A 10,467-nucleotide genomic window follows, 5' to 3' on the forward strand; every position below is an offset into this window, starting at 1 on the left:
CATGACCGCATGGCCATCTGCGCAGATTCGTGCATGATTCCCGTGAGGTCATGGATCACCCAGGTGTGAACCTGGCCTTAGTTCTATGGTGTGCGAGGTGGTTGTTCAGCATTGCGTTCCAGTGCCTTTTCTGAGCGCACACCAACGCAACGCAATGGTGTGAATAGTGCCTATCTATGACCAAGCAGATTATCTTGTCTTGCGTTGGAGCTTTGCTGGAAATAACAGCCAGCACAGACCCCAACACATGTGCTGTGAATGGGCCCTAAAAATGTGGATTCCCCCTTATATTCCAGTTGGGTTTTCAGTGCACTGGTATATTGGGCTTATGTCAATGGAGATATTTGCTAATGCATGAAATAATGTTATCACAGGCAGATAGGTGAGGGGAGGGACCTCCAGCTACGTGAGGGGAGGGACCTCCAGCTAGGTGAGGGGAGGGACCTCCAGCTAGGTGAGGGGAGGGACCTCCAGCTAGGTGAGGGGAGGGACCTCCAGCTAGGGGTGAGGGGAGGGACCTCCAGCTAGGGGCTAGGGGAGGCATCTCCAGCTAGGGGCTAGGGGAGGCATCTCCAGCAAGGGGCTAGGTGAGGCATCTCCAGCAAGGGGCTAGGTGAGGCATCTCCAGCAAGGGGCTAGGTGAGGCGAGGCATCTCCAGCAAGGGGCTAGGTGAGGGGAGGGATCTCCAGCAAGGGGCTAGGTGAGGGGAGGCATCTCCAGCAAGGGGCTAGGTGAGGGGAGGGATCTCCAGCAAGGGGCTAGGGGAGGGGAGGCATCTCCAGCAAGGGGCTAGGTGAGGGGAGGCATCTCCAGCAAGGGGCTAGGTGAGGGGAGGGATCTCCAGCAAGAGGCTAGGTGAGGGGAGGGATCTCCAGCAAGGGGCTAGGTGAGGGGAGGCATCTCCAGCAAGGGGCTAGGTGAGGGGAGGGATCTCCAGCAAGAGGCTAGGTGAGGGCAGGGATCTCCAGCAAGGGGCTGTTTTTTTTTTTTATTACGGTATCCTAAGAAGCTCTTTTGAGGTGGATTGTATATTCTTATTACTAAAGCCGACCACACACATTGTAATTGCTATACAAGCTATTTAAGCTTACTGACAACAGCCAGGCCAGGACAAATCCCAGGAGTCAGGTCGCCAGTGCTCCTTAAAAATTACAGCTGGCACTTAACTTTGGGGGTTTTCTTTAGTTGTCAATGGAGCTGACTCCTGGATTGGACAGAGTGGCTCCTGAATTCCATATTATTTAGTCCACCCCTGCTGACAACTAGTCTGGGCCTACATATACGTTGGGGGGAATTTATCAAAACTGGAGCAGACCGAATCTGGAGCAGTTGCCCATGGCAACCAATTAGAATCTCTCTTTAGTTTGTTCAGGTAAGATTTGAAAATGAGACAGAGAATGATTGGTTGCCGTGTAAATCTGCTCCAGTTTTTATAAATTCCCCCCATTCTATTTTATCTACGTGATTTTTTAGTTTTATATTGAGCAGAGATTGTCCGTGTCCCCACTGGGAAGATTCACCTCTCTGTTGATTCCCTGTGACCACTGTCGGGTACAAAAAGTGATGGGAAAGCCAACAATTTTACAGTTGTCGCTGGAACCAGAGGCGAGGGGGAACCTACCGTTGGGGACACCTATTCTGGTGACAACTGTCTCTTCCTGTTGTCTCAAGGAGAGGAAGTAAAGGATAATTGCCCTAATGGGACACACATGGAAAAACCATTCCCTTCTTTTTAAAAAGCTTTGACTTTGAAATGAATTACCGCAGGAGTCAGCAACCTTCACACTCCAGCTATGGTGGCACCCCAAATGCCTCTGGGACATGTGCCTGTGGCTCTGAATCTTGCAAGGTCTTATGGGGTATGTCTTTAGCCAGATGACACAGTGTATAGACCTTGATGACTCGCAGGACCTTAGTCCATTGCAGTGGAGGGGGAGAGATGCTTCAAGGACGGTCTAAGAGCAGGCTGGCTCAGAGGATCGGCTGAGTAAAACTTTTTTCCCCAAGGTTCTGCTTTAATGTGCTACCCTTTACAAATGGGCATTGCACATGACAAGTATGTCACTTTTAGGGGGTGGAATAGAATTCAGGAGCTACTTTATCCAACATGGCAGCCAGCAGGATGTTTTGAGGAGCCAGCTCCATTGACGGCAACTAGAGAGAACCTTTAAAAGTTGGGCGCTGGCTGTGAATCATAAGGAGCATCAGAGACCTGGATCTTGGGGTTTGTCCAGCCCATGGTCCCCAATCATGAAGGAGAAACATTTCTATGGGGGTAATAAGCTCCATTATTTCTTTTTTTCGGTCGTTAGGCCCAGTACTTTTAATCTAAGCCAAGTTATTTGCTAAGCTTCCTTCCTTCTAGAATCCCCGGTCCTCATTGTGACTGTAGAGGACAATACCTTGCCCTCGACTACACGATATAAGGGCCAGGTCTGTGAAGTTGACTGTTGGAATGGGAGAAAGGTTGAATGTGCAGTTCTTTTTATGGTCTTGAAGGAAGGAGGGGGATGAGTAACTTAGGCTGATGGCATTGCTAAAAAATGTTATGCAATTTTAATCTGCAACCAGATATGTTTTTATAATAATGCCATCAATTCCGTACCATATTTTTGTACAATTCCCTGTTCTTGTGGTTCGCGCACTGCTGTTTCTTTGGCTGGGTTCACACCTAGGCGTATTGAATATGCGCGTTTGTCGCGCGTTTTTACAGCGATTCGCTACTTGGCTGTATCCCAATGGGCGTAGGCCATTTTGTATCGCGTTCGGACGGGCGGAAATACGGCAAGGTGTGAACCAGACACATTGAATACAATGGGATTTAGATGTTTGAGCGTTTTGTAGAGCGTTCGTCGAACGTTGATTGCGCTACAAAACGTTCAGGTGTGAACCAGGCCTTAATGTCTGCACAGAGCTGGAGATAAAATGTCGGGTATCCCCTGCTATAGGAATTTCAATTTTTAGTCAGACACTTTTGGAGGTCATATACTAAAGGAATGTCGGGCTAATCGTTTTCTGATTAAAACAGTAGAAAGACTTGGGTGGTGATCATGAAAGCAGTAACGGGTGATTGTCTTACCTGTGTGGGGTATGGGCACAGGGGTGATTATGCCTTACCTGTGTGGGGTATGGGCACAGGGGTGATTATGCCTTACCTGTGTGGGGTATGGGCACAGGGGTGATTATGCCTTACCTGTGGGGGGTATGGGCACAGGGGTGATTATGCCTTACCTGTGGGGGGTATGGGCACAGGGGTGATCATGCCTTACTTGTGTGGGGTATGGGCACATAAAGTTCTAATTTCCTACTGACCACTGATGGGGGCATACTTCTTATTGACCCCTACGGTGAGGGGGCATTGTTCCCGCCGCCCCCCTACGGTGAGGATGCACTGTTCCTGCCTCCACGGTGAGGGGGCACTACAATTTTCAGGGTCTACATTTCTGTTCAAGCCTTTATTATTGTTTAGGCTATAGGTGGCTCTAAATGGAGCGGTCGCATCGTCAGCTGGCCAGGTATTTGATTTAGAACAGGACCAAAACCTTCCAGAAGACGGTGAATCTATATATCAGATTACCTATTCATATTCTTGCTTGAAAGTTTGTTATATTTGAAAACATCCATAACGTTATTACTGGAGCAGTTCTTGGTAACTTGCATTTACTGAACAAAAGTCAAAGCACAAATAGTTTTGATTGACTTGAGCTGAGTTTTGTTGTGGAGGGCTGAGAGCTGCACCCTGGGGTGATTATAGTCCTAGTGCCTGCAGTTTTTTTGGCTCATGCATGGCATTGGGGGAATCTTTTCAGCTAGAGACTTGTATGCCTGCTTGGCTGCCGTTCTCCAAATTGATGAAGAGCTGATATGGCACAAACATAAAGAGGAATGAAGGTGACTCTGGCTGGAAGATTGCTGGAAGTCACTTTGCTCCTGTTCGTCAGTTTGTATGAATGGAGTGTGTGCAATTATGTCCGTGTCATGTGCTCTCTGGCAGTTAGTCATGTGCAGGACATTCCAGGAAATGCATCTCAGGAAATTCTGCTATTACGTTTCTATTTGTAATGTAGAGTTTGCATCCTTGCCGGACAAATTAGGAAGTTTTGTGCCTCGTGTATGAAATGCCTGACTAAACAGTTTTGTACTGTCTTTGATTTTCAATGTTAAAGCCGATCCTCACTCCCCAGGTGCACGTTTGCTTTCTGCAATCCCTAACCCTTAGGCCCCATTCACACTAAGCGACATACCTTTTTGGAGCGGATCCGCGCAGCCGGGATAGTGCGACTTTCAGGGTGACGTTCCACCGTCGGGCTGCATTAAAAAATGGTAAAATTGCGCAAAATCAGCCGAAAAAAGGGTCCTGTAGAAGCGACGGGCGACACGAAGCTGTACATGAAGAAAATCATTGGCCGGCGACTTCTCGCGATATCGCGCTACAAAGATGCGCAATATCGCGGCGGAAATTGCGCGGCAATCCGCTCAGTGTGAATCTTTTGCAGCACTTACAAGAGGCACCCTAGCTAGTTCTTGCATCTCTCGAGATCCCACTAATTGGAACCCTGAAAGATGGTAGAAGCTAGCCTAGAATTTAACTTGCACTTCTGAAATACGGGGGGGGGGGGGGGGGGGGGGGGGTTGGGCAAAAAGAAAGCTATGGCCTAAACTTTTGTTGGCCATAGTTCTCTTCAGGATCACAGGAAGACATATATTAATGTCCTATCAATACAATGAACAAAGTATTTGGTGGTAGTATCTATAGCCGCCCGATAACATCAGTAGCAATGTAAAGTTTCTAAAATACAGTAAAAGTACTATACCTTGCTAAAGCATGTAGAGGTGGATGAGAGATGGGAGAATATATGATAAGAAAAAAGGGGGAGACAAAGAGAAGTAGGATACAGATAGATCAGATCATGTACAAGCAATGAGTGCATCGCAAATATAAAGGTCTTAGACATTTCCTTCCAGCGTCTCTCCCCCTCCTCTGCAGTGGTATAAGGTCTCTTTTTAAATCATCAATGACGATGCACAGTGTATAGACATGGGATGCTGAAGAAGACTGCAGGGAGCACTGTGACAGCTGGTCCACTCTGAGCCTCAGGTGAGTATAACTTTATCTTTGTCCCTAGACACAAATGAACGCCTATCCTTTGCAGTACAAGGGTTAATAAAGTTTTCCTGGTTTTGGATAGTTCACACCATCCTCAGTGCGTTCCAATGCAGTAAGAAAATAATAGTGTGTACTTTTTCTGACTGCACCATAACGCAGGAACTGATGGGTCACATGTTCCTGTGCGCCCGATTGCATTGCAGCCGGCGGGTGTGGCTACGGTGCCATTCAGTCCCCTCCCAAACAAAGTGAGCCGGCTGAAATGCAATCCCATGCGTTCTGGCCACAATCGGGCCGGAAGGCACTGAGGATGGTGTGAACTATCCTAGTAAGCGAGTGTAACACATACATATTGTATATTTTGAACGTTGGGGAAAATATCTTCTCGCAAATAGACAAATTCCACAAAAATAAAACTTGATTGCAGATGAATGTATAAAATGTATTCGGTATAACAATCTGTAGGTTGTGACTTGGTCATGAGTATAAGGTTTGACATACTGCGTTGTGGTGATAGGAGATGTTTGTGGTAGACATCCGCCTACATTGCATTCTTTGCGCTGTGTGTGACTCATCAATAATGGATCAGACAGTTTAAGCTCGAGTTTAATCTGCTTAGATTTTTGCAGTTTCCTCCTTTTCTCCCTCGGCAAAATGTTAATGAAATATTTCAATACAATCTTTTTCATTGCAATACTTTCATTGTTGGGTCTCTGTGCTTGTCTATGTAATGCAGGCAGATCCTGGGTGGTGGAACTGGCTAAGATCATATATCAAAATGCCTTGTTGACAGAGGAGCAGAGCTGGGGGGTCAGGATGGGAATGCAAGAGCACGATTGCGGGGGCAGGGTTAAGATGCGGGCACACGATTGGGGGGGCAGGGTTAAGATGCGGGCACACGATTGGGGGGGCAGGGTTAAGATGCGGGCACACGATTGGGGGGGCAGGGTTAAGATGCGGGCACACGATTGGGGGGGCAGGGTTAAGATGCGGGCACACGATTGGGGGGGCAGGGTTAAGATGCGGGCACACGATTGGGGGGGCAGGGTTAAGATGCGGGCACACGATTGGGGGGGCAGGGTTAAGATGCGGGCACACGATTGGGGGGGCAGGGTTAAGATGCGGGCACACGATTGGGGGGGCAGGGTTAAGATGCGGGCACACGATTGGGGGGGCAGGGTTAAGATGCGGGCACACGATTGGGGGGGCAGGGTTAAGATGCGGGCACACGATTGGGGGGGCAGGGTTAAGATGCGGGCACACGATTGGGGGGGCAGGGTTAAGATGCGGGCACACGATTGGGGGGGCAGGGTTAAGATGCGGGCACACGATTGGGGGGGCAGGGTTAAGATGCGGGTGCAGGGGGGCATGGTTAAGATGCGGGCGTGGGAGGGCCGGGCAGGGTGCTGTACATAGCTGCCTGAAAACATCACAGCACCTTGCCTCTGTACTCCTCAGCCATGATACAAACAATGGCTTGTTCTTGGGACGAGTTATGCAACTATCAAATTGCCTTGTGAAACCGCCCCTATGTGTATGAGTATATTATTGTATATCTGGTTGTGTTACTGGCTCTGTCGGTACAGAGATGCGGCATTCTCCCCTCCTCCTCCTGTGTCCCTGACCCTTTGTGTAGATATAAAGCATTGTAGCTATGAAGCGTCTGCTCTATATACAAGCTTTATGTCACATCCGCCCCCCTTGTTCCTGCTCGCACAGTACATTGGTGCGCCGACTGTCAGATGTCTGAAGTTGCCATGACAACGGCTCCTTTCCCCCTTCTGACACTGAATCTTCCTCTGTTGTAATGGACAGTGAAGGATGTTTTGGCTGACCAAAGAAAGTCTCTTTATAGGACGTATGGATGGCTATTGTGCTCCGGGTCATAAAAGGGGATTTTTTTTGTCTTTGTCGCAGTTCACATTCCCTTTTTTTACATTTCTATAACAAAGCAAATAATGCATTGCAGAGTGACTTGTTATAATGGACAGTGTGTGACTGTGTGAACTTGGTGAAGGGTGTCCATATTTGACTTAAGTAGGCCAAGTATCAGATTTTCTTTTTTTTTTTTTAATGTTAAAAGCATGCCTACTTGGCAATATGACATTTTTTTTCAGGTAAGGAGTACCACTCTGATCACTAATTCCCCCCCAACAATGCCCCCAATCTGCCTTTCCTGTCATTGTTTGGGCATCAACGCGGGTCAGCTTCTATTACCTGGACTGACATGATGGCTCAGGGATGGCATTCATGTAAATCCTGGTGCCTGTGCAGTTCTTGGCTGAGTTCCCAAATGTCTGACGCAGATCTCACTTTGTGACTTGCTGCACAATTAAAATGTAGACTCTGATTACCAGGGGGTGAGGAGAGTGAGGAAATGTTTCCGCCTGCCTGCAGCAGATTGATGACATCAGCTTAGGGAAAGCCACTGGACTGGAGCTTTAAAATGATAAAAGGTGAAGCTTTTTGTGTTGCTGTACGTTGTCATATGTCAGGAATGATTGCCGACTTGTAGGGTTAATAAAAGGTTCATTTTAATAATGGCAGATGGTGTTCCTGATTTTTGTTCATTGCTTGCAATCATTGGGCTATACAGGGGTACATGCACACATCGATGATCACCCATAATGACAGATGCCATACATTGCTGGAAGCGGGTCCCCGGGAGTCTGTTTACCTGTATGAAGCCTGCTGTTGGCTTTACACTCGAAATGATTCTGACCAGGTTGCTTCCAGCTACCAGTAAACAATGCCCCCAGCCTAAAGCGTACCTATCATCTAAAGAAAAGAGAAATAACGTATACAAAGCCGGCAATTATCTAGAAGTATCTGTTTGTAGATTGTCATTACTAAACATTTCTAAAGGTGTGTTTGTTGTTCTTTTAAAGATATGGGTAAATGTCTGATTTTTTTTTTTGTGTAAAATAAAAAAGGGCCAAAGACATTTTTGAAGTCCCCTGCCCACGTACTAACGTCAACGAGTGTCAGGCGTGCCTACATACAAAAACGTTAATTGTGCCGCACATGCTCTCGGTATCTATGTACTCGGCACAACCTCATCTTTTTATATTTTCTTTTTCTTTAAAAAGGTGTTTTATTGTGTTTTTGTACACAGACATTAACTGAAGTGTTATTTGTTACTGAAATTTTGTGTTTGATGCAACATAAAAATTTGCAGCTGCCACCATTGTATTCTACGGGGGCTCTGCTTTCAGGAAATAGATAATTCTGGAGGGTTTTAAGTAATGTTCAGGCCTAAAATGTGCATTGTAACGTGTGGAAAAAGGGTTAAGCCGGCCATACAGCAGTCTGACTGTTGATTTGACCTTGCATAGTGATTGTATGATTACATTTTGTATCGGTTTCCATTCTAATGTTTGTTCCTTTTTTTCTTTTCTATTATCAGATAAAAGGACACTACAATGGGGAACATGTTTGCAACTCTGTTTAAGGGCCTCTTTGGCAAGAAGGAGATGAGGATACTTATGGTGGGCTTGGATGCAGCTGGAAAGACCACCATCCTGTATAAGTTGAAGTTGGGCGAGATAGTGACCACCATTCCTACCATAGGTAAGCCCTGACCATCTATAACGTCTATCATTTACTGGTATCTGACAGGAAATCATTTTTCTGATCTACCTTTTTGTGCATTTCAGGTTTTAATGTGGAGACTGTAGAATACAAGAACATCAGCTTCACTGTCTGGGATGTTGGCGGTCAGGACAAAATCCGGCCTCTGTGGCGTCACTATTTCCAGAACACTCAGGGTGAGTGTTTTAGGTAGCACGGGGTTAACTCTCACATTGCATTGATTTCTTCATGTTTGCACAGATATCCTTCAAGTGTTCCCTTCCACAATCCATAAAGGAGCTGTAGAGTCACATGACTTTCCTGTTATAACATCAGCATTGTAATAGGAATACATACAAGAGTTGTATTCGGCAGCCATAGCCTGCTCTATTGAGCCTAAGCTTCACCTGCTTCCAGCTATATAACGAATGTAAATATATGCTGTTTACTCTAAGGTTTATTTTACATTAGCCATCCTATGGTTTGCAGTAGGGATGCACCGATGCCGGTTTTTCGGTATGGAGTTCGAGTACCAATATTTTTTCCCCCGGTACTCTACGATACCAGAAGTCCCATTAAGCAAACCACGGGGCATGAAATGACTCCTCGCCTGCTTCCTGATCAGTCGGAGAACTGTCTCCATGCTCCTGTGTCACCAGGTGATGAGAATGCATGGAGCCAGCTTTCTGGCCAATCAGGAAGCCAGGGGTACACTAAAAGGCCTCATATCTGGGTGGTCGCCTCCAGGCTTCCTGATTGGTCGGCTTCCCGACCAATTAGGAAGCCGGGCGGTGAGTTGTTGCACGCCGCCCAGCTTCCTGATTGGCCTAAAAGCCAGCTCCATGCTTCCTTGTCACCTTGTGGCAAGGAAGCCGGGGGGTGGGTAATGACGAGCCGACCGGCTTCCTAATTGGCCAGCTTCCCGACCAATCCGAAGGAAGGGCGGCGAGTCGTTACACACTGCCCAGCTTCCTGATACCGGAAGTTCCGGTAACGGGAGCATTTGGGCGACTACTCGCCCAAATACTCGGTATCGGCACCGATACTGGTATCGGTTCATCCCTAGTTGGCAGCAAATTACCAATGACAGGATCGCCAAAGAGCAAAAAGAAATATGCATTAATTTTTTTTTTCTATAGCGGGGCCCTTCAGCTGTGGAACTAGAAATCCCATCATGCATCTGCCTCTGAAGTCATGCCTGTGACTGTCAGTCTTGCAGTGCCTTATGGACATGTAGTTCCACAGCACCTGGAGGGCTAAAGTTTGGCTACTCCTGTTTCATAGCATTGTTCCCTCACTGGCAAGGGGGACTCTGCAGCATTTCAGGCAGTGAGGAAGCAATGCCATAGAAAACAGCAATGCCTGCAGCGATTGTGTTGGCACTAGCAACAACATTTAGTGTGACACGGGAATCATTCCTAGTTGTGTTGGTCTACAAAGATGGTGCCATTAACTTGGTTAGTAAGAAGGCAATGTTAACCTGGACTTCTTCTATGCAGGTCTCATCTTTGTGGTGGATAGTAATGATAGAGAGAGAGTTAACGAAGCCAGAGAGGAGTTAACAAGGATGTTGGCAGAAGATGAGCTGCGAGACGCTGTACTTCTGGTGTTTGCAAACAAGCAGGTAATTTAGAATCCTTATTCATTCATGGCGCATATTCTGTCTGCATGGAGGTCCCGTGCTATTGAGGTGGCTTGCTGAAGTCAACCTTAATTATATCTTGTATGGGTAGAGGGGGAGAGACCGAGAGGGAGGGAGGGGGAAGAGACCGAGAAGGAGGGAGGGAGG

General features: G+C 47.1%; 1 protein-coding gene across 2 annotated transcripts in view; it reads left to right on the forward strand.

Moving 5' to 3' along the window:
• The window catches only part of LOC108797418 (ADP-ribosylation factor 1-like), a 28,155-nt gene extending 17,830 nt beyond the window's left edge, over nucleotides 1–10,325 (forward strand). For both annotated transcript variants that reach the window (XM_018569005.1, XM_018569004.1), the window contains 3 exons: nucleotides 8,515–8,678; nucleotides 8,765–8,875; nucleotides 10,178–10,325. In XM_018569005.1, the coding sequence (XP_018424507.1) occupies nucleotides 8,531–8,678; nucleotides 8,765–8,875; nucleotides 10,178–10,311 (393 nt within the window). In that variant the 5' untranslated portion in view covers nucleotides 8,515–8,530 and the 3' untranslated portion in view covers nucleotides 10,312–10,325. The remainder of the gene's footprint in view (nucleotides 1–8,514; nucleotides 8,679–8,764; nucleotides 8,876–10,177) is intronic.
• The last annotated feature ends 142 nt before the right edge of the window (nucleotides 10,326–10,467 follow it).

This window comes from Nanorana parkeri, unplaced genomic scaffold (genome assembly GCF_000935625.1).
Source record: "Nanorana parkeri isolate BGI_ZX_2015 unplaced genomic scaffold, ASM93562v1 scaffold1272, whole genome shotgun sequence".
Taxonomy (NCBI): domain Eukaryota; kingdom Metazoa; phylum Chordata; class Amphibia; order Anura; family Dicroglossidae; genus Nanorana; species Nanorana parkeri.